This window comes from Mustela putorius, unplaced genomic scaffold (assembly GCF_011764305.1).
Source record: "Mustela putorius furo isolate JIRA1106 unplaced genomic scaffold, ASM1176430v1.1 tig00000997_pilon_pilon_pilon, whole genome shotgun sequence".
In the NCBI taxonomy this organism is placed as follows: Eukaryota; Metazoa; Chordata; class Mammalia; order Carnivora; family Mustelidae; genus Mustela; species Mustela putorius.
Window position 1 is genome coordinate 5,093,678 of NW_025421527.1, and position 27,451 is coordinate 5,121,128.

At 45.9% G+C, this 27,451-nt stretch overlaps 1 protein-coding gene across 10 annotated transcripts in view; it reads left to right on the plus strand.

Annotated features, from left to right (window-relative positions):
• Positions 1-27,451, plus strand: part of ASH1L (ASH1 like histone lysine methyltransferase) — a 183,478-nt gene that overhangs the window by 78,969 nt on the left and 77,058 nt on the right. For 9 of the 10 annotated variants that reach the window (XR_201234.3, XM_045086805.1, XM_045086802.1 and 6 more), the window contains 3 exons: positions 7,540-7,641; positions 14,639-15,377; positions 25,798-25,977. Coding sequence is in view for 9 of the 10 variants with exons in the window: in XM_045086805.1 (XP_044942740.1) it covers positions 7,540-7,641; positions 14,639-15,377; positions 25,798-25,977 (1,021 nt within the window). In the remaining variant the exon portion in view is untranslated. The remainder of the gene's footprint in view (positions 1-7,539; positions 7,642-14,638; positions 15,378-25,797; positions 25,978-27,451) is intronic. The other variant, XM_004778566.3, reaches the window with a different exon arrangement.

Sequence of the window (27,451 nt, forward strand, 5' to 3'; positions counted from 1 at the left end):
GGAGCTTCATTCCCACTTCTTAAGTACAGACTGAACTCAGTGACTCAAGGCCGCACAGCGGAGTACACAGAGGGTAAAACAGTAACTCCATAATGGAGAGGCCGAGCAGACAGCACCCGAACCGGGAGCGAGCTCAGCTGGACCAGTGATACGTCGTCATGGGACGTTGCCGTCCGATACAACGTGGTATTCTCTCCGGAAACTCACATCCCCAGAGCTCTTCAAAAACACAAACCCAGCCTAAAAATACTGAAACAAGCCCAGGAAAGGGATGTTGTACAAAGTACATGACCAGTACAGTAACAGAAAAGTATTAAGGGCCCGACAAACCAAGGAGAGATTGAGACACTGTCTTAGAAGAAATTTAAAAATTAAAATAAATAAATAAATAAGGTGACGGGTCTGATTAGTGTATGGATGATGTTGATGTGGTGGGTAGCTTATTTGAACTTACGTGCTGTCCTGTAGCAACTCCCGTGCAGACGAGCGCTCTAAGCCCCCGCTGGACGTGTGAGCTTGTCGCAATCCGTCTCTCCGCTGGCCGGGCTTCTGGCTTCTTCTGGTCCCCACAGCCGATTCAGGACAGTTCAGTGTTTGTTTACGTTACGTAGACATCAGAGAGGCCTACCGGGAAATAGTTTCTCACCTGGAGAATCACATACTCCATCCCTGGTTTCAGCATGTTCAGCTCTCGGCTGTACCTTTCAGACCCTGAGACTTGATTTCAGAAAAGGGGAGACTGGGTAGCCTGGGGCATCTCCCGCTCGCAGCTTCCGAATCACAGAACGGATGAATACATATTCACATACATACACACCCGTGTGCGCATACATATACGCATAATGGGTTTTGATAATTATTTTGTCCCCCAAAAATAAACTAGAGCTAAAATTTTTTTGTTTGAAAAAAGTATATTCACTGTAAAACCATAAGAGTTGAAGTATACTGGTTTTTTTTCCTTATTAACTGAAGATTGTGTGCATTGATTAGAATTTTCTAATTTATGACCATTTCATTAGCATGATGTATAAAGATACACTCGAGTGAAATGTGAGGGGCTCCTGAGTGGCCCAGTGGGTTAAGCCTCTGCCTTCAGCTCAGGTCATGATCTCAGGGTCCTGGGATGGAGCCCTGCATCAGGCTCTCTGCTCGTCGGACAGCCTGCTTCCCCCTCCCTCTCTCTCTCTCTGCCTGCCTCTCTGCCTACTTGTGATCTCTCTCTCTGTGTCAAATAAATTAAAAAATAAAAATAAAAATATCTTTAAAAAAAAAAGTGAATTGTGAACATGTGGAGATGAGGTCAGAAAATTGTGGGGCTTTGTGCAGTTTTGGGGATTTCCAGAGGAATTCCATTTCAGTGAATGTTCTGATTTGGCCATTATGAGAAATAGCCTAATTAGAGGGAAAAAACAGACTTTTTAGGTTAAAAATCACCAGCATAAGCTCTGAATCATTCTCTTGCACTGCATTTAATTGGCGGGTCCGATGGAATGTATTGCTCTCAGTAACTGTGTTTCCCACAGTTGGAAACAGCTGTTTTTATCATGGCCCGAGCTTTCATCTCCTTGCTCAGCTCATTCAAGAGAAGCTTCCAGGGCTCCTGAGCTGTGAACCATAGCAAAGGATGCAGAACTTGAATCTGGAAACAAAAACCTGATCAGAACTTCCAAATTATTTGGTATTTTATGTTCAGATTCTTTTACTGTGATACTCATTTGTATTATAACAGTTTTGATTCATTCACTGATCAACAAACACTGCCAGCAGCCTTGACTTGTAAATGATAATTAAAGCTTCTTTCTTCAAATTAAAATTGTATAACGTGAATTAGTTTTGGTGGGCAGGAATGATTTAAATCTTGGAAACTAGTTTTAAATATGTGATTTTTTAAAAGATATTTATTTATTTGACAGAGAGACACACAGCAAGAGAGGGAACACAAGCTGGGGGAGTTGGAGACGGAGAAGCAGGCTTCCCGCTGAGCAGGGAACCAATCTGGGGCTCAGTCCCGGGACCCAGAGTTCATGACCTGAGCCGAACGCAAACACCTAACAACTGAGCCACCCAGGCACCCCGAAATATGTAATTTTGAAATAAATGTATATCATCTATAAACTTAATCTGTTCTTCCATAGCTGACCCAGAGACATCTCCAGCATTGGACACCTCAAACGCAGGTGCCTGGCTGGCTCAGTTGGAGAAGCCAGGGTCATGAATTCCAGCCCCACGTTTGGTGTAGATTACTTAAGAATAAACTCTTTAGGGACCCCTGGGTGGCTTAGTTGGTTAAGCGGCAGCCTTCGGCTGAGGTCATGGATGGAGCCCGGCATCAGGCTTCCTGCTCAGCGGGGAGCCTGCTTCTCTTCCCCTCTGCCTGCCTCTCTGCCTGCTTGTGCGCTCGCTCGCGCTCTCTGTCTCTCTCACTGTCAAATAAAAAAATAAAATCTTTAAAAAAATTTTTTTAATTTAAAAAAATAACTCTTTAAAAAAATAAAAAGGAAAGGAAGGGAAGAAAGAACGAAAGAACCCTCAAACAATCTGTTCACCCAAATCATTCCCTAATTTCTTGGGTCTTCAGTACTGAACTCTTAACAGGGCATGACCAGAATTCATAACTGTAAATTATGAAAATTTTCATAGTGGATTTACGTTAAAGATATATACGTTTTATCCAACCAGCTGTTGGTTTCATTCATTGTGTTTTTTTGTTAATTTACATTTCGAAATTCCTCATTTTTAGCCCCGGATGCTCCAGGCTTCACTGGAGTAGTTCGGCTGAATTATTATTCCAGTTTTTTCCTCTGTGATGCCTTCACTCCCCCCCCCCCCAGCTGCTATCAGTGGGAGTTCTCTCTCTGCTGGTGTTTCTGCCCGTGTGACTGTGCCTGCACACCAGGCGTCTGTAAGCGTCGTCTCTCTCTTTCTCCTAGACTGGTCTCCGTTCCTCCTGCAGAGCCATCAAGCAGGATCCCTAGAGACAGATCTCCTTCAGAGGGGTGTCTTGGTTTCCACCCATTTTTGTTTTGAATGGAAAGATTCCAGATTCTTGTCTCTTAAAATCCAGTTATGTTCTTTTTTTTGTTTTCTCAACTTTCTTTTTTATCCATGGTTTCATCTTACGGTTTTGCTGTATAAGTGCCATCTTTCCCCCTTTCTGTCTAATTTGTCTAAGATGTCTAAGATTCCCGCCCCCCCCCAAAATCTGTCTTTAATGTTTAAAAGCTCACTGAACAGTGGCCGGGTAAAACCCGGAGACGGTGTCGTCACAACGACTTGCGGGGCTGCCTCACATGTCTGAGTGTGCTCAACTCCTTACTTCCCTCATTTTGTTCCCGATTTATTGGGAGTTTATTTTCAGTTTCCCTCCGGACTGATAGTCTGCCTCTGTTTTACACGAAGTCCTCTGTTTTTCCAGCTGAAGGAAAGGAGCGCACGTGTAGTAACCAGCTTATGTGTGTGCTGAAGGGCAGTGTTTTTTGGGTACTTCTTTGGTGACTTTTCTGTCATTTCTACTTCATTTATGTGTGTGGCATTTCTAAACATGTTTCCGAAGCTGCCAGATACCCAAGTAATGAAACTCTCAGTAGTGTTTCTACCCAATAGTTTTGTGAGTTGAAGAATCCCATTTATAGGGTGCCTGGGTGGCTCAGTGGGTTAAGCCACTGTCTTCGGCTCAGGTCATGATCTCAGGGTCCAGGGTTCGAGCCCCGCATCGGGCTCTCTGCTCAGCGGGGAGCCTGCTTCCTCCTCTCTCTCTCTCTGCCTGCCTCTCTGCCTACTTGTGATCTCTCTCTGTCAAATAAATAAATAAAATCTTTAAAAAATAAAAAAGAATCCCATTTATAGTCTGTTTGCTTCTGAAATATTTCAAGATTTGGCTTTATGCCGTGTTGAGATGAGAAATGAGAACTCTTCGGTAAATACAAGTGTGTGGATTCTCCGCGCATCTTTGTTGAGGGTAGCACCGGAGTGTCTAGAACCGGAATCCATACAAGCCTCTTGTCCTAAAGGAGTGGAGAGACTATCCCCGCCCCCCCCCCATAGATCTGAAGTGACCCCTGAGGAGATGGGAACAGACCCGCGTCGTGAGCCGTCGCCACCCCGAGGCGGCCGCCGTGCAGGAGACTTGAAGGGCGAGCAGGGGACGCAGGCAGCCGCGCTCCCCGGAACCGAGCTCAGCGAGTCCTCGTGCCTCCTGCGGCCCCCGTGGGCAGGACGGATGGCGTGCGGAGCATCACCTGGCCCCGGAGAAGCTGCGCGCAGGGGCCAGTGGGCTCAAGATGCCCTTCGGGGAGGCTTTCTCCCTCCTCGTGCGAGGCGCCGCCTTCCTCCTGCTTCCCATCAGGTGTACCTCGTGTGCCGCCTCTTCTGCACGCTTGCCAGGGACGCTTCACAGTCTCCGCCAGTTCCGTTTCCGAAGTGGGCGTGAGTCCTGCCCTTCTCCTGTTGTTACCTTCTTGTCGAATAGTTGCCTGCACGTGCCAGGGGCGTTATTAAGTCATCAGGCCAGTAAATTTGCTGTGAACCTGAAGAGCCCGTGTATGGATGCTAGTGCGACTTTTATGGAAACGCTTTCCATTTTTTACATGACTTCACTTTGGAATTCACACGAGCCTTCTTGGGACTTGGAGTGCTTTACGAAACCAACCTCCAAGTGCGTTTGCCTGCCTCCGTCCTAAAGTCAGAGCCAGGGCTCAGACCCGGCCTCGGCCCTTGCTGACGTGCTTAACCACCCACCGCGCCGCTCGGCCCAGCGCTGTGCTGCCGCTCAGGAAACGTGCGTCTCGGGGGCTCTCGGAACAGACATGCTGTTGTCTCTCGTGTCCTGTTGCTCTTCCCCGGCCACGCAGCCGCACAGTACATTGGTGGCGGTGTCGGAGGAGACGTCCGCAGATCTCATCTGATTTCTGCTGCTGGGCCAGTTTGAGCATCTTTAGCAGGTTGCTACCTCGTGTGTCTAAGCTCTGATCCTCATTTTCCAGTCTTGATCTTGGTCGCGTGTTACATCATTAGGTCAAGTTGTTCAGGAATTCTCATCGTCTTACTGTCCTGTAAGCACCGATTTTCAATGAAATACAGGTCTAAAGCTGATGATGACCGAACCCTAGAGATCTGTGTCTCAGGGACACATCCTTATTCCCCTGAAATATGGAACACTGTTAAGAACATCTCTGCTTTTCATGAAAAGGGAATTCAAATAGACTTTTAAAGTGAAAAAACGAAAACTTTCCTGTGTGAAGTTTTATTCCAATCTCCTGTTAAATCCTCAGAATAGGCTGCTGGCCTCCCTTACTTCCAGGAAATGAAAAGTGGCTCAGAAGCTAAGTGAGCTAAGCCCTGTCTCTCTCAATTGTTTCAGTTTCTCAGGAATTGCTGTACAATGCTGCCAGTAACGGTCTCCGGGGGTCCGACCCCCATTCACCTCCCACTGCCTCCTCTGCAGCTCCAGATGCCGCCAAAAGAACAAGCTTTGAAGAAAGTGCCTGTACCCTCTTTTACCCTGAGGTGGGTGAGGCCAGGCAGGGTGATTCTCAGGACACCCTGATGATCAAAGGTACAGTTGAAGCCTTCACAAGACTTTCTTGAAGATGACCAAGAAATGTGGGAACGTTGTCCAGTAGCCTAGAAACTGAAGACGGGAGCTTAAGCACGGACGGTGCGCGCCGTCTGACCCGCAGTGCACGATGACGTTCAAGACCCCAGATCTGCCCCTTGAGGGCAGAGACCCGTACACTGTTTTCATCCACCCCCACCCCCGTGTCTACCAGAGGACTGAGCGTATAAAGGGGCCTCAGCAAGTGTTAGTCTGTGACCGAAAGAGAGAAAGCTTTACCAAAGTCCTCTCCAGCCTCTCCTTTCCGTCGTAGGGAACCTGAGATTGTTGGCTCTTCTTCCCCAGAGTAGTGACAGAGCTCGCTGATGTCTCAAGCTTCTTGGCCACTGCTGTCTTCTGTCTTGGCCGTGTGTCTGAGTCGGAAATATTTTATCTGTCCAGTGTATGAAGTTTACAGTATTAATACTTACAAAGTTAGGTCTTCACTGATGCCTAGGCTTTTACCTCTCAGATATTTTTATTGTGGTATTTAGCTTTTTAATGAAAATCTTATCTGGACCACAATGTCGGGGAGGGGGTTATTGTACTGTTGGTTTTTAAAATTCCTTTTGTATTTATTTTTCAGATTCAGCAGTAAACAGTCTTGCTTCTTGATTAGATCTCCTGTTAGTCGTCACTGTGTTTGAGAAATAGGATGTACTATCACCAGCTCAGTTCCCAGAACCTAACGCGTTGCTCTTGAACGGCAGCATGCAGCCCTGTCCTCACCCGAGCAGCGCTCGCGGGCTGTGAAGGAGGTGTGCAGGTGTGACTTCAGACGCTGCGTAAATAGGACAGCTCGGGGTTTGTTCCGTCTCTCAGGGAAAGGGGCGCGCTGGAAATGTAGCTCCTTTCAGTTCCTCTGTCCTCAGTGGTTCTCCATTCGTTTAGTCACGTCTTCTTTCAGGAGTTAACGCTCGTTTAGAGGGGCAGCTTAAAAATCTCATCTTCAAGTATTTGATTTCTTATACCTTTTGTGGTTCTAGTTATATGCAAGGCTTTTAATTTGTAATTTCCTTTCTAGTTAAAAGTGAACATTTCACAGTACTGCTGGTTTTTTTGACAGACAGGGGATGGACATTCATTATTCTCAACAACTGGCTTTTCTGGTTACGAGAATACAGTATCAGAACCAAGTATGTTTTATCCAGAAAAATAATCCTTCTTGAACAACATACTTTTCTCTCAAGTCAGAAATGTATTAAATTATGCTGCATTGATTTCAGGTTTTGGCAAAAAGTATTTGACTTTTTGAAAGGAAATTGTTTCTTTGTCTTTATGAGCTTCTATGTACATAAACCAAGGAACCTTACATGTACAGTTTTAAAGTAGGTTTGCTGTATCCATAGATAAATCAGTCACCAGTTCTCCCCGAATATGCTGTAGAGGAAACACACAGACTAGGAAAGTGACTTTTGTGGAGTAAATAGGACGTACGGGTGTGAAGCCTGACTCTGATTCTCACCTCTGATTCTGGTAAATGAAATAAATGCTCAGAGTGGACCTACTTTCTCACATTAAGTTGTTCCTAATTAATTGCATTATAAATGTTCTTTGTCAGTTCATATGATGAACTTGAGTTGATAATCGGGGACAGATGTGATTAGAATATTGCTAATGACCTTTATCAATAAATGTCTTCATATGTTTCATAGTGGTGTTACATAAAAACTAAATCGTGTCCTCTGCCCATTCTTCCACTAAAACTAGTTTTCCGCTCTGTTAAGGAACAGGGAAACTCATGCATATGAGATGGTGAAACCGTGTCGAGAGCGCAGGTGGCTTGTCCTCTGCGTGCTCTCCGCTTATCGCCAGCTCAGAGTCCCGTTACTGCAGGGAATGGCCGTGACAACGACTAAAATATGACCGTTCTGACCCAGAATGGTTTGACTTCAGTTTTAGACTTGAATTTTCCTGTGGTTTCTGTCTTTTCCCTCTCTCTCTAGGTTCACAGCCGACGTCAGAGAAGTCTTCCCAGCGGCCGTCAGAGAGCACAAACTGCAGCCCTGCCCGAAAGCGGTCGTCATCTGAGAGTACTTCTTCGACAGGCAAGTACTGTTTGTTCGATCAGACTTTAACTGACTTTCCCGTCTGTTACTTGTGAACAGACTTACAGTATGATACTGTGGACTTTTACAACGTAAATTATAATCTGTGCTTACGTACAATGTTGTAGAAAAAAGCAGAAGTGGTCACGGATGTGTGAATGAGCAGAGTGTGCTGGACCGCAGTCCCGCTCCCCCCTCGTGCTGCTTCCGCGCACGTGGGCTCATGCTCGCGGGTGCTGTGGCTCGGATGGGGGCTGGGGACACAGTTCTAAATGACTGGGACAAGAGTAGGCAGACACAGAAATAGAGGTTTTAGAAGTTGGGTTGAGGTACAAGAGTGTGCAGTGCTATAGGGCATGTGGATTGGAACTCTTTAATAAACTTGGCTGTGTGCATAAAATGGCCTTAGTAAAGCCGTATAGTTTGCAAAGTAGCATTTACAGATCTCTGAGATACACAAAACAATTCATGGGGTTGTAAGAAGAATCTCTGTTGATCTTTATTTCTAACCTCAACTTTTAAAATGTGTAATGTTCACATATTTTAAGTATGTATAACCTCTTGATACAGTGTATCATACTCGTGTAATTCATACGTGGTTTTTTTTTTTTTTTTTAAGATTTTGTTCAATTTATTTATTTGACGGACAGAGATCACAAGTAGGCAGAGAGGCAGGCAGAGAGACAGGGGAAGCAGGCTCCCCGCTGAGCAGAGAGCCCAATGCGGGGCTCCATCCCAGGACCCTGAGATCATGACCTGAGGCAGAGGCTTTAACCCACTGAGCCACCCAGGCGCCCACTCATGCACGGATTTGGATGGTGCTCTCAGTTTTTCCTTTATACTGATGGTGTGTTTATAAAAACAAAAAACTAGAGGGCTGTATCTATATGTAAAAATTACAGGTATGTGGACAGCTATCTTGTGTGTAAGATATACAAATATCTTATAGTTGTCTGTCCTCTGAGGGGAGCGAGTCCTTCTCATCCGTCAGCGTCATCAGGAGAGGTGGGCAGTGACAGGGTCATTCTGGGCAGTGGCGGTAACACGTGGAAAGGGGGACAATAGTGAGTCGAAGAAACTAAATAAACGAGCCCGTACGGTTAGGGTAAAGGGACTGAAGGTGAGGCTGGGAAGGCCAGTGGGGAACCTGGATAATAACAGGAGCCGCTGAAAATTGTAGACAAGGAAGTGCATACTATTTCTTGGCTTTCCGTCCTGTATTTTGATTGGTAGATCACTTTGACTCATGGTCAGAAAGTCGAATTCCTTCATCAGGTCAAGGCCACCCTGTCAGATGCTTGTACATTGAAGAGGTACATTGAAGTTGGGCATCCGTGAGGACTTTGCCTCTCAGGATGCTGTTTTCATACTGTTTCAGGCAGAGTCTTAGACGGGGAGTGGCTGCTTTTGATGGTGTGGACCTAAACCAGGGTTTAGCAGACTGCGGCCTATGGACCAGATGAGATTCAAGGCTTCCTTTAGTGCAGCCCTCAGCTAAAAATCTTTTTTACTTTCTTTCTTTTTTTTTTTTTTAAGATTTTATCTATTTAGAGAGAGGGCCCTAGCAGGGAGAGGGGAGTGGGAAAGGGAGAGAATGTCCAGCGGCTCCCCACTAAGCCAGAGCCTGATACGGGGCTCGATTCCACAACCCTGAGATCATGACCTGAGCCAAAAACTGAGAGTTGGATACTTAACTGACTGAGCCACCCAGATGTCCCTATTTCTGGGTTGGTTTTTTTTTTTAAGATTTTATTTATTTGTCAGAGAGAGGGAGAGAGAGCGAGCACAGGTAGACAGAATGGCAGGCAGAGGCAGAGGGAGAAGCAGGCTCCCCGCCGAGCAAGGAGCCCGATGCGGGACTCGATGCCAGGACACTGGGATCATGACCCGAGCCAAAGGCAGCTGCCCAATCAACTGAGCCACCCAAGATTTTATTTATTTATTTGACAGACAGAGATCACAAGTAGGCAGAGAGACAGGCAGAGAGAGAGGGAGAGCAGGCTCCCCGCCGAGCAGAGAGCCCAATGTGGGGCTTGATCCTAGGACCCTGGGATCCTGACCTGAGCCGAAGGCAGAGGCTTTAACCCACTGAGCCACCCAGGCGCCCCCCTATTTCTGGTATTTTCTAAAGGATCGCTTAAAAAGATAAAGGTAGAAAGAAAAAGTGTTATGTGAGACATTATATGTGTCCTCGAAAACCTAAAATATTTACCATTGAGATTTTTACAGAAACAGTTCGCCAACACCTGAAAAGAAAGAATAAGATTTCAAGGAGATATCCACAAAGAAAATCACCAAAATATTTTACTTTAGTAAATAAAAGAAATAATACCCAGGTCCATGAAGTTACTCTTACCGTAAGACCGTTTTATTCATTCAAATAAATATTTGTTGAGAGTAACTGAATACTGAGCATCAGAGGTACACACACGAATAAGATAAGGCTCCTGCCCTCAAGGATGCAGACAGAGTCACCAGAGAAGGGCGTGTGGCGTTCTCCAGCGGACCAGTGCGCCGGGTATGGCGGCACAGAGGAGCTCCAGTGCCTGACGTGTGCGTGACTCAGGAAGACGTCCCGGAAGGTGTGACACATGAACTCCTGTCGTTTGGTCGACACGTGGGACCGAGCGAAGGGTGGGCGTGTGTTAACGCGAAGAAAGGCACAGAACAGAGAATGCTGGTTCGGGAGAGCAGGGCGTCGTGTGGTGTTCCCGGCGTGTGAGGGAGATGATGTGACGGTGGCGGAGAGCGAGGCTTCGGAGGTCGCAGACGGCCCCTCTAGGGCGCAGGCGATTTTGTTGGTTGGTTGGTTGGTTGGTTGTTTCACTTGAAGGCCTTGAGTCTTCGCTGTAGAGGCAGTTGGGCGCCACTGAAGGATTTTGAACAGGAAAGATAAAAACTCTTCAATATATTGTATAATCCAGTATTGGATAGACTTTGCGGTGCTGAAAAAGGCCCAGAATTTCAGGGACTGGAGACAACGAAGTCTTCCTTTCTCCCTACGCTGTGACCAGTGCTGTGACCAGTGCGGGTCCTCTGGGTATTGTCTTCCTTTCAGGGCCCCGCCCGCCCGGCAGAGCCCTGGGTGCAGTGTTGCTGGTCTTGTGAGCGGGGCTGAGGGGTGTGGGAAAGCCTGAGCAGCTCTTACAGTTGCTGCCCACGTTTCAGTGCCATAGCAGGGGGCGAGAGTAAGTCTTCTGCGGAGGAGGAGTGGGGGGGGGGCGATGTTATGGAAGCCGGGGCGGCAAGGGCTGGCCCCAGCAGCACAGTCTCCCGCACACCCATTTTGGAAAAGCGCTAGAGCCTTCCAGCGTGGAGAGCGGGACGGAACAAGACGCGCGCGAAGGAGTGCACCGGTGATGGCCTGGGTTTGCACGTGTGCACTTCGAGCAGCTGTTGACGTGAAGGTGTTGGTTAGCCATTTGGAAGTGGCGGCTTGTAGTTTGAGGGCGATCTGGAGGAGATGCGAACCTAGCAGCATGCGCTAGGAAGTTGAATCTGGCAGTGAGGGAGCTAACCCAGAGAGCGTGGCAAGAACGCAGATCTAAGGACCATCTACATTGGAGGGAAGTGGAGGGAAAGATTGAGTGATGACATAAAAGTTTTAAATAGATTTTTATATAGAAAAAAGGTACGAGAAGCCTCTTAATGTCAGATGTCACAAAGAGGCCAAGAAAAATTAGGACAGAAAAGTGTTAATAATTGGGAAAATGATTTTTATAGAACTAGTTTGCAAGTGGAGAGTTAGAGCAGTTTGGCTCCTTGAGAGGAGACTGCTAGAATTCAGGTGGCCTTGGTCTAAATTCGAGCTCTTCATTTCCAGCCACGAGGTAAATGAGATGTACTGAGCAAACAAATTTCTTGCTACCTAAAACTAAAAATGCGAGATAAAATTCGGAAAACGTTTCTTAAAACATTGCTGAACTTTGAAATCAATAGGAAACCAGAAGTTTGTAGAAGGCTTGACTCAGCAGAACTGAAGAGTGTTCGAACCCCTTGCGGTCGGCCTGGCTCCTGGCGGCAGATAGCCTGAGCGGCCCAGAAGGTCAGGGCCGGTTTCCCTGCGTAAATGGGGCGTGTACCAGGGTCAGAGCAAACGGAAAGAAACCCGTCACAGAGGAAGGCGGCTCCTCCTTCAGTTGGGCTTTGGGCGGAGCAGGAGAGGAGCTTCCCTCCACAGCTCGTTCCCATCTCCTGTCTCACGGGCACTTCTTTTTTTTTTAAAGATTTCATTTATTTATTTGACAGAGAGTGAGAGAAAGCACGAGCTGGGGAGGAGCAGAGGGGGAGGGCGAGGGAGAAGCAGACTCCCCACTGAGCAAGGAGCGCGACTTGGGGCTTGATCCTGGAATCCGACGGAGCCGAAGGCGGCTGCTTCCCACCTCCCTGCGGGAGCTGCCCGGGCGCGTCTCACATGCGACTGCCTGTGGGACGCAGGAGAAAACTAACGAAAATGTGTTGATGGTGGTAGTGCCCTGAGTTCCTTCCAGAGCCAAAGGAAGGTTTAATTCCTTTGTAGTATGAACCGGAGTGTTTTCAGTGAGTACATCCTCCGTCTCGGCTGACCCAGCATTCTTGTTTCTCCGGCGGCACAAGAGTGACAGCCTTTATTTTGCATTCAGAAGGCAGATCCCTGAATCAGAACTCTGTCCTAACCTTCGAGTTGTAGACAAAGAAATGAAAATGTGTAGACACCATCTGTTTAGTAATTGAGATATATAAACGACTGAATAAATACAATTTTGTACAAGACATCTTATGGTCCATCCTTGAACTAATCCAAAGGGGTAAATACACTAAAGGACTAATACGTAAAAATATTATTTCACTGACGGCGGCAGTCATCGTTATGAAAGCTGTTGTCTGTGACCCTTAGCAGAGTCCATTGGGAAACATGACAGTAGCCCACCTAGACTGACGGACGGTGTGGGCGCTGGGAGCCAAGGGCAGACGTTGTCAGAGAGAGCCAGGTGGCATGTGTCCTGCCTTTTCAGCCCAAACTTGGAAATCAGCATGTTCATTCTTCCATGGGATTCTTTTTGCTAGAAGCAACTCACTGAGGGCAGCTCCTGTTCAAGACGAGGAAAATTAGATCTACCACCTGGTGGGAGAGAAAGCAGAAGATTCGGGTGCAGGTTGTAATAGCTCCGCACGCAGTCGGACTGCTGCTTCCGGACTGGGAGATGAGGTTGGCTTAGCGGCGAGTGGCTGTGGTGGCGCGACAGGAGGCGGATCGGTTCAGGTGCCGGACGCACGCGAAACCACATTTTCTGGTGTGTGGGGAGGGAGGCGGAGGAATAGTAGGTGAGGTGGCCTCAGGGTGGCTGGCAGAACTGCTGCCGTTGGGTTGGTGGCGCGGGTGTATGATGTTGGGGAGGCGACTTTACGGTAGGTATCACCCACTGAGTTCAGTAGTCTGGAGGAGCAAGGTTGAAGGAGAAGGTAATGACTTGGGTTGTGACTGAGAGTTTGAGAAATCGGTGAAACATGCAAAAGTAGATAAGTAGAAAAACAAGCTTTATTCGGAAGGTTGAACTTGGGGCATGGTCAGAATGTAGGTGGCAGGTGAATGAATTGCCAGGAAGTGTGGAGAGTTCAACAAGAAACGCACCTGTAACAGACAGAGTGAGGAAATGCTCACGGGTGCCAGCTAGTGTCGGAAGGAGGCGGTTCTCATGTGGTCAGCTTCAGATAAAATGGAAGATCGGGACATGTACTCAGATCATTGAAACTGCGAGAATCAACATGGGGCCGGGAGGAAGTAAGTATGAAAGGTAAAGACAGTCTGGGGCTTAGGGACCTCTGCAGTTAAATCATATAGAGTTGCAAGTAATCGGAAGATAATCCAAGTGTATTCTCAGAGAAACCGTGGAGGCCAGATTTTAAGAAGTGGTGATATTTAATGGCTGTGAGAATTTGAAATTTGAAAAATCCTGAATTTTGACAAGACTACTGGATATCATCTGAAGGGAGTTACTGGTAATTTGAGAAAAATTCCAGCATGGTCTGATAAGATCGAATCTAGAATACACAGGGCTTAAGGGGTACCTAGAATAGTACCACATTTTAAACGCACATAGGCAGGAAGTGCATGGATGAGCTTTGGAAAAAAGTATGACCTGTGTTCATTAGGAGTAACTGACTGGGCATCTTAGGAAATGGCCCAAGTACGATCTGATGTTTACAAATATTGCAGAACTAAGACAGTTTACCAGTTTACCCACATTCTGTGTAGTCATAAAAAATGAGGAATGGTATTTGAAGAACAAAGATCTCCCAGTCATTGGGCCACTAAGATAACAAGGTTCACTGAAGACCACTTATTTTCCCGTCTTTGGTCAACAGGTATTCTTTCTAAACTAGTTTAGACATACGTTTAGTGTTGTAGTTTTAAAGCTTTTCCAAAGAAGTTTCACTTATATCCTTTGTACTCACAGCATTGTTAGAAAGAGCGCTGAACCAGGAGTATCACCAGCATCTAACTGGCAAGGCTCCAAATGTAAATGGACCATCAGCTCCGAAGAAATAAGCCATTTCTTTGTGGTTGTGGCTCCTTAGCTCACGTATTGTTAGGAAAGCAGGCCAACTTTGAATTTTTTTTTTTTTAAGATTTTATTTATTTATTTGACAGACAGAGATCACAAGTAGGCAGAGAAGCAGGCAGAGGGTGGGGGGGAAGCAGGCTCCCCGCAGAGCAGAGAGCCCGATGCGGGGCTCGATCCCAGGACCCTGGGACTATGACCTGAGCCGAAGGCAGAGGCTTTAACCCACTGAGCCACCCAGGTGCCCCAACTTTGAATTTATTATGATTACTTTAATATGCCTTATTCAGGAAAATAAACGATCACCTTGCTTGGGAGAGGCAGATGCATATGGTGTTAGGATGTTTAATCGTGTTAAGAAAAATGGAGCAGTATTCCTTTTCTTTGGTATAAGAAATTACTTAAATGCCAAGCTGTGTTCAGTTCGTATCTGTGTGATTTGTCGTCTTCTTTAGTAAACGGAGTTCCCTCTCGAAGTCCGAGACTGCTTGCTTCTGGGGACGACTCTGTGGGGAGTCTGCTGCAGCGGGTGGTCCAGCACGAGGACCAGGAGCCCCTGGAGAAGAACATCGAGGCCGGGATCGCGTCTGCCCCAGGGCCCCCGTCCTCCAGCCCAGGACACAGCCACAGCAAGGAGCGGGCCCTGGGGAAGCCGGACAGCCTTCTGGTGCCCGCGGCCCCCACTGACACTTGCGGTGGTGGCATCTCGCTCCTGTCGGAGAAGCTGCCGAGCAGCTGCTCGCCCCACCACGTCAAGAGAAGTGTCGTGGAAGCGATGCAGCGCCAAGCTCGGAAAATGTGCAATTATGACAAAATCTTGGCCACGAAGAAAAACCTGGACCATGTCAATAAAATATTAAAAGCCAAAAAACTTCAAAGACAGGCCAGGACGGGGAATAACTTTGTGAAGCGCAGACCGGGTCGACCTCGGAAATGCCCCCTCCAGGCGGTGGTGTCCATGCAAGCATTCCAGGCTGCCCGCTTGGTCAGCCCCGACTCGACTGAGGGCGAGGAGAGTGCGGCCCTGCCGCTCCGCGCCGACACGGTGACGGACGCCATCGAGGCTGTGGTGCAGAGCGTCACCCTGAGTCCGGAACACAAGAAGGGGCTGAAGCGGAAGAGCTGGCTGTTGGAGGAGCAGGCCAAGAAGAAGCAGAAGCCGTTCCCAGAGGACGAGCAGGAGCGCTGTACGAGGTAATTATCTGTGTCCACGGCTTGTCTGAGCGGAGTGGAGTAGCAGCTTATAGACGTGATGTCGGGGTGCAGCGAGTTCGCGGGTCACCCCCTCACCTCTCCTGATGTAAAACCTGCGCTCCCCCGGGTCTTTGTTTCAGCGCGTTCTTATTCATGGCTGCCCCAAATTTTAAAATAATTAAGAAGCACGTGGGATGTAGCAGTCCAGTCTGAACCCCCAGTTTGCAGAAGAGGAAATGAAGGCCCAGCGAGGTTCCGTTGTGCCCAGCACGGGGCCGCGCGCCCGCGGTTATTTTTTTAGGCTCGCACTGTCTTCTCCGGTTTCCATCCTGTCACCACGCACACTTTCTGCGTGTTACGTTTCTTTTCTTCACAGTCTCCTTGTTATGTCCTTTCTTTTTTCTAAAAGAGCGCACAGAGCCAAAAATCACTCCCCAAAAAGAGCTCTTAATCCTTTTGTTGTATCCAACCAGGTTTTTCCCCTAAAGGTATGTTTGGTAGTTTTAACTGAGTTAATACAATACTCCCTATTTTCAAAGGACCTTTCCGTTAGAAACACAGCAGGCTCAGTCATAATCACGTGGCGGTCCCGTTCACAATTAGACAAATACAAATTAAAACTGCAAGACACGTTGTAAGCCTCTTAACATTTATTTTCAAACTGCTCTCTTGAAAACCACACCTGTTAATAGTTCTACTAACATCCAATAATTGTCATCCACTATTTATCCCTACTCTTATCTACCCGGGAAATTAGCTTTCTAAAAATCTTTATAAAAATGTCTTCATCATTTTGATATAGGTGAAATATACTTCATAAATGTTGGTTCATACTTATTTTAATTTGCACTAAATTGCATATTAGGACGTTAGTATTTGTTGATGTACCTTACCTGTTTTTTAAGTACTCATTATATACAGTCAGAATAATAACCCTTAATGGTTTTTGTATGACATTTGATTTTCTTTTTTTTTTTTTTTTTGGCCAAACAAAAATGGAACAGTTAGAGTTTATTAGTCTTTTTCTCTACCATCTGTCTGAACAAATCCTATAGAGAGAGGTTTTTGGTTTTGTTTTTTCAAGGTTTTATTGATTTGACACAGAGCACAGGTGGGCAGAGCAGCAGGCAGAGAGGGAGGGAGGAGCGGGGAGCCCGATGCGGGGCTCCGTCCCCGGGCCCTGACATCACCACCCGAGCCGAAGGCAGCTGCCTGACCGACTGAGCCACCCAGGCGCCCAAGAGAGAGGTTTTTCATATCTCTCTAATGCATACATTTAGGAAAACTGCTTTTTTCCCTACAGAATATGTGGGGTTGAAATTTCTTTCATGAGTAGTACGTACTTGTACTACTTTCAGTGAAACGAAAAGCTTACTGATTGAAAAGTTAAGTCTCTTTTCACATGATGTCATTTCCTCTCCGATCCTGTTCTCCTCAAGAGCACGACTGTGAACCGCGCACCACAGAGGGGCACCCAGCCGGCCCAGTCAGGGGAGTGTGTGATTCTTGACCTTAGGACCATGAGTTCAAACCCCACTCTGGGGATAGAGATGACTTCTTACATCTGTACAGAGGTGTGCATCCGCAGAGCTTGTGTCTCGTGTAAGTGGTGGCACCCTATAGTTTTCAGCTCTTTTTTCTTCATGTGTCTCAGAGATCTTGTCCTTAGGGCATGACGAATTACCCTACTCCGTGCTCAGAATACAGCATAATTTATTTAACTGTTCTCCTTCAGTGGAGTCCATATTACCTTTACTTCTTTTTTTTTTTTTTTTTTTTTTTAAGATTTTTATGTATTTATTTAAGAGAGAGCGGGCAGGAGGGGCGGAGGAAGAGTGAGAAGCAGCCCCCCAGCTGAGCAGGGAGTCCACTGTGGAACTCGATCCAGGATCCCGGGATCATGACCCAAGCCGAAGGCAGACGCTCCACTAACGAAGCCACCCCAGCACCCTCCCGCCCGGTCACCTTTAGCACACAGCTGTTTGATCAGCTGGAACTTTAAACTTTTTAAACGTTTTATGTTGTTGGGTCCCAGGGTCCGTTGTTACTGTTTCAGGGCCCGTCAGACTATTTTAGAACCAGTGTTTGTTCATCTTAATCACTGAGGCTTTACAGTACTGAAAAGAGGACGCCTGGGTGATTCAGTCTGTGAGGTGTCTGCCCTCAGCTCTGGTCTTGATCGTGGGGTCCGGGGATCGAGCCCCATGTTGGGCTCCCGGCTCAGCAGGAGGTCTGCTTTCTCCTCTCTGCCCCTCCTCCTTGCCTGATCTCTTTCTCTCTCTCAAATAAATAAATAATCTGTTAAAAAAATACTGAAAAGAGAATGATTCCTGCCTTCAGGGTAGTAGGAAAGTGACAGTTCATGACAATTTGACCATTCATTTTAGGGGAACAGTCACCTTGAAAATGTGCTTGGGAGAAGAGGGTTTATTCCAGAAAAGCCTTTCTAGTATCATAGCCACCAACATTAAACACTTTAATTTTCCACAAAATTACAGTTTAGAATTTGAAGAAATTACGAAGAGGAAGATGCAGTTTCTACCCTCAGGAGGAGAGGGATGTATCACAAGAGGACACCCCACAGGAGTTTCCCAGACACAGCAACAGCTCTTCACCTTTTTCTAAGTAGAACCTGCTATGCTACTTGTTACATAGCAGGGGGTTGTTCATTTACTTATTTAATAACATTTATTGCAAAATTATTTATCCAGCGTGCTAAGGGTAGGTAACAATGGTAAGCAAATTTGGATAATTCCCTGCCCTGGGGGATCACACAGTCGGAGTTCCAGCATGAGGGGTTATTGAATGTTACGAGAATATATTGTTGAGGTGATTGACCTCGGTTTCTTGTGGAAGTAACGATGAAATTAAAACCTGGAGAATAGGGACGCCTGGGTGGCTCAGTTGGTTAAGCAGCTGCCTTCGGCTCAGGTCATGATCCCAGGGTCCTGGGATCGAGTCCCACATCGGGCTCCTTGCTCGGTGGGGAGCCTGCTTCTCCCTCTGCCTCTGCCTGCCTCTTTGTCTGCCTGTGCTCGCTTGCTCTCTCTCCCTCTGTCTCTTACAAATAAATAAATAAAATCTTTAACAATAAATAAATAACCTGGAGAATAGACTTCATCTGTTACTTGAAGGATCAAGGCTAGAACGAACATTACAGGCTGAGTATGAAAAGGCATGGCAGGTTCAAGGAGGTGAAAGAAAGTTTCTGTTGCCAAAACACAGAGCTAGTTGGAGTCCTGTGGTCTAGGGCCTGGGGCACGAGTCTGAAGAAGGTGGTAGGAACCGGATCATGCAGAGACTTTGTTTGCAAACTAGAGAGTTTGGACACTATTTGTTGATGAATAACAAGGCAGATTGCAAACGGATAATATAGTGGTTATAAGCTGGGCTGTAGAATCAGAAACGGGTTCAAATCCTGGTTCTAAAAGGAAAAAAGGTAAATTGTAAAAACTAGGTAAGAAATAAAATCATAGGGCGCCTGGGTGGCTCAGTGGGTTGAGGCGCTGCCTTTGGCTCGGGTCATGATCTCAGGGTCCTGGGATCGAGTCCCGCATTGGGCTCTCTGCACAGCGGGGAGCCTGCTTCCCTCTCTCTGCCTGCCTCTCTGACTACTTGTGATTTCTCTCTGTCAAATAAATAAAAAAATCAAAAAAAAAAATCATAACATGGGGTGCCTGGGTGGCTCAGTCATTAATCCTCTGCCTTTCGCTGAGGTCATGATCCCAGGGTCCCTGGATCGAGCCCCACATCAGGCTTTCTGCTCAGCGGGGAGCCTGCTTCTCCCTCTCCCACTCCCCCAGCCTGTGCTCCCTCTCTTGCTATGTCTCTCTCTGTCAAATAAATAAAATCTTTCAAAAAAAATAAAATCATAATAAAAATATTAAAAATACTTAGAACTGAATAATTGCTCCGCTGCATGTTAAAACTTACGGGATGTATCTGAAGACATGCCTAGAGAGAGACTCAACAGCCTTTAAGGCTTGCATTATTATTTTTTTTTAATGCTGAAACTTCATGAACTAAGAGGCCAGTTAAGAAATGAGAAAAGAGGGATGCCTGGGTGGCTCAGTGGGTTAAGCCGCTGCCTTCGGCTCAGGTCCTGATCCCTGGGTCCTGGGTTCGAGTCCCGCATCAGGCTTCTTGCTCAGCAGGGAGCCTGTCTCTCTCTCTGCCTCTGCCTGCCTCTCTGCCTGCTTGTGTGCTTTTTCTCTCTCTCTTTCTGACAAGTAAATAATAAAGTCTTTAAAAAAAAGAAAGAAAGAAAGAAATGAGAAAAGCAAGAGAATAAGCCCCAAAATGGTAAATGAGGCCGTGGAAACACACACATTAAGTTAGCAAAGCACCTGTGTTGGTACATGTCGCTGTTGTTGCCTCCTTTATACTATTGTACACTCATCCATTGTCTGCGTACAGTACAGTTTTGTCATTTTACTGTTGAGTTATTTCCACATTGAGGTTGTTATCCAAAAATGTTGCTCTTAATATTCCTTTAATGTCCACTGGTGGATATGGGCACTCATTGCTTTAGGGTACATTCCAAGGAATGGAATTAATGAATAAATGAAAAGTTTTGTCCCAAGATTTAATTTTAGGCTATGGTTATTAAGCTAGTGTGGAGGAGGTGAGAGAAACAGATCCTTCTATGTACGTAGTCTTGCTGAGTGACAGAGGTAACACTGCGTATCAGAAGAGACAGAAACACTGTTTAATGGATTGTTCCGTAAACGTTGATGTCACAGCAGTAATGGAAATGAAATTGGTTTCTGTCTTTTTTGTGTTTTTTAAGATTTTATTTATTTATTTGACAGAGATCACAAGTAGGCAGAGATGCAGGCAGAGAGAGAGGAGGAAGCAGGCTCCCCGCTGAGCAGAGAGCCCGATGTGGGGCTCGATCCCAGGATGCTGAGATCATGACCCGAGCCGAAGGCAGAGAGGCTTAACCCACTGAGCCACCCAGGCGCCCCTGTCTTTTTATTTTTTATTTTTTTAAGAAGAGTGAGCAAGAGCATGAGAGAGCGTGGGAGGGCAGTGGTAGCAGAAGGAGAGCACGGGACTCTGGGATCACAGCCTGAGCCAAAGGCAGGCACTCGTCCCTCAGAACCACCCAGGTGCCCCAAAATTGGTTTCTGTCTTATCCTGTATACAAAAGTTAAATCCCAGTTGAGTAAATCTGTGTTAAAAGCAAAATTTTAAACTTTCAAAGGCTAATAGATGGAAAGAGAAAAATTTCACAACCTTGTCAGGAAGGCTTTCATAAACAAGATACCGAAAGCAGTAACCATACAGGTAAAGACTGGTATCTTAGAATGTATTACAACTAAGAATTTCTGGGGTGCCTGGGTGGCTCAGTGGGTTAAGCCTCTGCCTTCGGCTCAGGTCATGATCTCAGGGTCCTGGGATCAAGCCCCGAGTCGGGCTCTCTGCTCAGCGGGGAGCCTCCCCCCCCACACACACTTTCTCTGCCTACTTGTGATCTCTCTCTCTCTCTCTCTCTCTCTCTGCCAAATAAATAAATTAAATTAAATTAAAAAAACGAAGAATTCCTACTCATCAAACATCATCGTGACAAATACATAAAGACTTGCTACAAAGTGGGAAATTTATAACACTTGTAATGTGTATAGTTTGGGCATCCAGAATATATAACAACAGCAGCAACAAAAATGTACTATCAACAAACCCTATATAATCTAGAAATTCCCCTTTAGAAAAACTCTTGCCCAACAATCACCAGAAAACACTTTTTGGTAAAGTAGTAGTAAGATTGGCTATAATGTGTAGAAAATGGAAATATCCAAGATTACCATGAAATGGAATAAGTATATTGTAGGCTTTCACACAATGGAATATGATATGGTAATAAAAATAATGAATTACAGCTGACATGTAATATTGATGGATAAGCCTTAGAAACATTAAATTAAAAAAAAAAAAAAAGCAAGCCCCTAAAAATAGCATTTTTTTTACAAAGAAAGAAAAAGAAAACAATGGTGGATACCGAACAAAATACTGTATTGATGTAGATCAGTATATCATAAAACCATATTTTGTCTTGTTTATTCATTTATTTATTTTAGAGAGACAGCATACACACAAGTGGACGTGGGTAGATGGTAGAGGTGCAGAGGGAGAGAGAGAATCTTAAGCAGGTTCCATGCCCAGCATAGAGCCCCACGAGGGGCTTGATCTCATGACCCTAAGGTCATGACCTGAGCCAAAATCAAGAGTCTGGCACTTAACTGACTGAGCCACTCAGGCTACCCATAAAAACCATATATATATTTTTTCTTTTCTTCTTTAGAGGGAGAGAGACTGCGTGCTTGCGGGAGAGGGGCAAAGGGAGAGAGAGACTCTTTTTTTTTTTTTAAGATTTTACTTCTTTATTTGACAGAGAGAGAGATCACAAGCAGGCAGAGAGGCAGGCAGAGAGAGAGGGGGGAAGCAGGCTCCCTGCTGAGCAGAGAGCCCGACGTTGGGCTCGATCCCAGGACTCTGAGATCATGACCTGAGCCGAAGGCAGAGGCTTTAACCCACTGAGCCGCCCCGGCGCCCCTAGAAAGGGAGACTCTTAAGCAGACTCCCTGCCGAGTACAGAACCCAACTTGGGACTCAGTCTCATGACTCTGAGTTCAGGACCTGAGCCAAAACCAAGAGTCGGGTGCTCACCCTACCTGAGCCACCCAGGTGCCCCTTGAAATATTCAGTCTGAAAGCCATTAGTCATGGGTGTCCAGATGGGGCATGGAGACCGTGGTGGCCCTGAGCTTGATGTTAGAGACCAAATGGAGTGAGGAGTTGGGCCCTGGGAAAGGGGGTGAGGGCGAGCATCAGCGCAGCCTGGAGTGTCAGAGCCTGAGTCGAATGAGATGCACGCTCTGTAGAGGGAGGGGACAGGGGGACAGGGGTGGCCTTGTTGCTTAAGCGTCTGGCTCTTGATTTTGGCTCAGGTTATGATCTCAGGATCGTTCGATGCAGCCCCGTGTCAGGCTGCATGCTCAGCAGGGAGTCTGCTTCTCTCTCTCTCTCCCCCACTGCCCCTGCCCCCACTCACACACGCTCTCTCGTTCTCTCTAATAAATAAATAAATCTTTAAAAAAGAGTGAGTGAGTGCCTGGTGTTGGATATAGATAGCAGCAAGGTTAGGAAGTGGTCCATCCCAGACTTCATTAATAAGAATTTTTAAAATTCTGTGGTTCAGCATTTGCATTTCTTGTAAGCTGTTGTGGTAATTCTGCTGTGTGTGGTCTCGGGACAGCACCTGGGGAAGCATAGCACTGGGAGGATTTCTATATGTCGGTGATAAGCACGAAAGCAGAAAACATTTTTTATTGCAGAAGAAAGAAATAAGATAAAGAAAAAAGGTAAAGACAGAAGTAGAAATGAATTTGCCTGGAAAGGAGAAGAGTAAAAAATAAATATTAAATGATTAAATACATAAGAACAGGTTAAAAAAGGTAAATAATAAATTGACTGGTTAGATGAATGGATGGGTAAGATAGATCCTACAAGTATGATGCATCCCAGTTATGCAAGACTTGGCAGACTGTCAGAAGTCAGGTCACGTTATTCAGCACATCAAAAGGCTAAAGAGGAAAAATCACACAAATACCAATAAAATTCCCAGCCAGACCTGTCAGGCAAGAAAAAGAAATAATAGTAAAAAATGTTTTGCAAAGTATAACATTGTAAAGATAAAAATAAAATTAGCTCTGTTCACGGATGCCATGATCTTACATGCTGGAAATCTCGACGGTCTCTCACAAGAACTGGTAGAGCTCGGAACACATTCAGTAAGTTGAGAACACAGAATCCACACCCACAGTCAGCTGCGTTTTTGTGAACCAGCGATTTTTCCCAAAAAGAAGTTAAGAAGACTATTCTTCTCATAATAGCGTCAAGAATAGAATAGGGGGCGCCTGGGTGGCTCAGGTTAAGCCTCTGCCTTCGGCTCAGGTCATGATCTCAGGGTCCTGGGATCGAGCCCCGCATCGGGCTCTCTGCTCGGCAGGGAGCCTGCTTCCTCCTCTCTCTCTGCCTGTCTCTCTGCCTGCTTGTGATCTCTGTCTGTCAAATAAATAAATTAAATCTTAAAAAAAAGAAGAAGAAGAAGAAATAGTTAAGAATAAATTTAGAAAGGCAAAACTTGTATGTTGAAAACTACAGAACAGGGCTCCCAGGTGTCTCGGCTAAGCGTAGGCCTTTGGCTCAGGTCATGATGCCAGGGGCCTGGGATCAGGTTCCACATCAGGCTTCCCTGCTCCTCCTTTGCTTGTCATCCCCCTCTATCTCTCTCTCTAAAATAAGTAAAATCTTTAAAAAAAAAAAAAAGGAAGGAAGGAAGAAAAGAAATTTCTACAAAGCATAGTTCAGGGGAAGCTATGAACACACAGAAAGACAGCATGTACTCAAGGCCTAGAAGACCTGATGCTGAGATACCCAAACTACCCAAAGCGATCTACAGGTTTAGTGCAAAATCCCAGTGATGTTTTCTGTGAAATAGAAAAACCCATCCTAAAATTCATCAGGAATCTCAAGGAATCCCAAACAGCCAAAACAGTCTTGAAAAAGAATGAAATTAGAGAATTGACTCTTCAAGACTTTTTTCTTTTTCTCACCTTTTTGCACTGGCTAGAGCTTTCTTTGATACTGAATATATGATGAGAGCAGACAATTTCCTTGTCCTATACTAGGGAAACTGTATTTCTTTGGCTCATACTCAGTAGTCAAAGACTATGGAGGAAATCCCCTGCCATGTCGTAGCTGCGGTTGCAGGGTCCCTAGCCAATCTGTTTGCTTATGTTTGTTTTGTATGTAACTTCTAGTGTTTTTCGTTTACTCAGTGGATGGATGAGTAGCAGTATCCGTTCCATCTTTGCCTGGAACTGGAATTGACTTTTTTTTTTTTTTTTTTTTTTTAAGATTTTATTTACTTGAGAGAGAGAGCACGCGTGTCAGCGGGCAAGTGGGGGAGGGGCCGAGGAAGTGGGAGCCGCAGACTCGTTGCTGAGCCCAGCCTGGGCCCACAGATGGCAACGCACCGGGCCGCCCAGGTGCCCCAGAAATCAACTTAATTTTTAAAGGCGTTTCTGATTGACGTAGAATTCTGTTTGAATGGGCTTTCTCCTCCTTCCCCTCTCCCTCCTCCTCCGGCACTTACAGATGTTTTATCGTTGCCTTATGGCTCGCCTGGCTTCAGACGCGACATCTGCACTCGTTCTTATTTTTGTCGTCTTGTATGGGTTGTATTTTGTCCTCTCGCTTTTTAAATTTTCTTCAGTAATTTTTAGCAATTTACTATGATATACCTTGTTTTTTTTGTGTGTTTTTTGTTTTTGTTTTTTAGTTTATATTTTTTATGGTTTGTTTAGCTTCTTGGAATTTTGACTTTATACTTTTTATCAAATTTGGAAAATATTTGGCCGTTCACATTTGGGTTTTTTTCACTGTGAATTTCTTTACGTTGTAAATGTCGCATCATCTTGTGTCGGACTTACTGTTCTTTTCCAGATGCTCAGGGGCTCTGGTAGACAGTTCAGGTACTTGTGGTTCGGCTGATTCCTTTGAAGATTGTTTTTAAGCTTCTTTGGCGCTGGTCTTTATTCTGAGGGTAGTTGAGCTGTGTGGAAGTGGGCGACTCTACTCTCCGGGGGGTGTGGGATGTCCTAGTACCGGGCAGTGTCCTCCCACGGTGCCTCATGGAGGCTCTTGCCGCCATGTGTGAGCTCTGCGGGTTGTTGAGGTTACGGACAGGACGCCGCTCACTCTTTGTCCAGCCTTGCCGAACTTGACCCCGCATTCGCACAACCTCGTAAGTGTACTGCGGGAGGCCCATACGGATTTCTAGAGTTGCTTTCTTCTGTGGCTTTCTCCACTCCAGGACTCCGCCCCAGCAAGCCCCGTGTCCTCAACCTCTCTGAGCTCTGTTCCATTCTTCACACTGGCTCTTCTCTGGGGGCTCTACTCCCTCTGCTGTCTTCCTCCCTGTAAAGGCAAACTGGTTATAGGACTCTTCCATTTTTTCTTTTTTTCTTCTGTAAGTCGGCTCCGCACCCAGGGCGGAGCCCAGCACAGGGCCCAGACCCACAACTCTGAGATCAAGACCTGAGCCGAGATCAAGAGTTGAACTCAACTGATTGAGCCACCCAGGAACCCCCATATTGTTTTTTCTTTCTCTTTCAGTTTTCTCTGGGATCACAGTATGGTGCTATTGTCCAGTGTCTGCTAAGTGTTTCATAAACCTTCTCCAGGATTTATGGTAGTAGTAGTTTCCTAGATTTCTAATAGGGTGTCTCAGGAGGACAAGTCTGCTATCTGTTACTCCATCACAGCCTGAGGAAGTCTCGTACCTCGTGTTTTACTTGCTGTTGTGTTCTTTAAAGAGTCAATAGTAAAAGTTTCCTTTAAACTTGTCTTTCTAGCTTTACTGCAGCAGCAGTTGAGATTCCCAGTCCTCCTGAAACCCCAGCCAAGCCTCCTGAACCTGAAAATACCCTGCAGCCTGTGCTTTCTCTCATCCCAAGGGAAAAGAAGGCCCCACGTCCCCCAAAGAAGAAGTATCAGAAAGCAGGGCTGTATTCTGACGTTTACAAAACTGCAGAGTAAGTAGTATTACCTGTCAGCTGACAAGCTTTAAAGACCTGTTACTTTCCCACGTTCGAAAACACACTTTTGGCGGTCAGAAAACACAGTACAGACGTAATGTACACAAGTGTGACCCTCCGCACAGACACCTAAGTGTTCACTTTCCTTGTGATACTGCTCTGGTGTTGGGGACCAGTTATTTTCTCAGATCTTTTTCTGGGGTGCTTGGTTTTTGTTTGTTTTGATTTTTTTTTTTTAATTAAAGATTTTTTTTTTTTGACAGATCACAAGCAGGCAGAGAGGCAGGCAGAGAGAGAGGGAGGAACAGGCTCCCTGCTGAACAGAGAGCCCGATGCGGGGCTTGATCTCAGGACCCTGAGACCATGACCTGAGCTGAAGGCAGAGGCTTAACCCACTGAGCCACCCAGGCACCCCAGTTTCAACTTTTTCATTTAAATTCTAGTTAGTTACCGTATAGTGTAATACTAATTGCAGTATCTTCCCTCATCTAATCTTTAATCTGCCTTTCTAGATTATATATCTGTAATTTGGATTCTAGGGGTACCTTTTTCTTAATTAAAAATAAGAAAAATGGCACTGTGTGTGCATCTCTAGTGATCTTGATGATTTTCTACGTTTATTCCTCACTGACTGAATGCTTTCTGAGTTTCCAAACACTTAGTTGCATGAGGAGAATACACTCCTTGTGAGAACGTCCTCTGCCCTTGGCAAGGACAGCTGAGGAAGCGCTCTGATGAGGCAGCTCTCAGGAGTTAGAGGTATCTCACAGAACACAGTTGATTAGGTTCTGGAAGTTCAGTACTAGTTTGCAGGGTAGAAAAGTTATTCCAGGATAGCTTGTCCCAAGCACATAGTGGGATGCAAGGATTTTTCAGTGCTTCTGAAATGTGGTGGTGGTGTGGAAAACAAGCATCGCGTGATAGAAACCACAAAACCATGGTCCTAAGGGACTCTACGATATTTACCTAGTTAAGCTAAAGGAAATGAAAAGTGCAAGTATATGTTACAAGATGAACTGTAGCTGCAGAGCGGAAAATGAATGGGGGCAACTAATGGCAGAAACACACGATGTCCCTCAGAAGGTTGAAAGGGTCTAAATTTGGGGAAGAAATAGGGAAATTGAAAGAGGAAAGATTAGATGTTAGAGCTATATATCATACTTGTGGTTAAAGTGATGTCTGTGTAAACACAGCACCTTATTCTGCATTGAAAAGATTTTTTTTAGGTATTTCTAAAACATATTTATTTATTTCACCAAGAGAGTGCACACAAGCAAAGGGAACAGGAGAGGAAGAAGCAGGCTCCCTGCTGAGCAGAGAGCCCAATGTGGGGCTCGATCTCAGGACTCTCAGATCATGATCTGAGCTGAAGGTAGAGGCTTAATCCACTGAGCCACCCAGGCGCCCCTGAAAAGATTTTCTGTTGGAACACCTGGGTGGCTCAGTTGGTTAAGCGTCCAGAGAGCCTGCT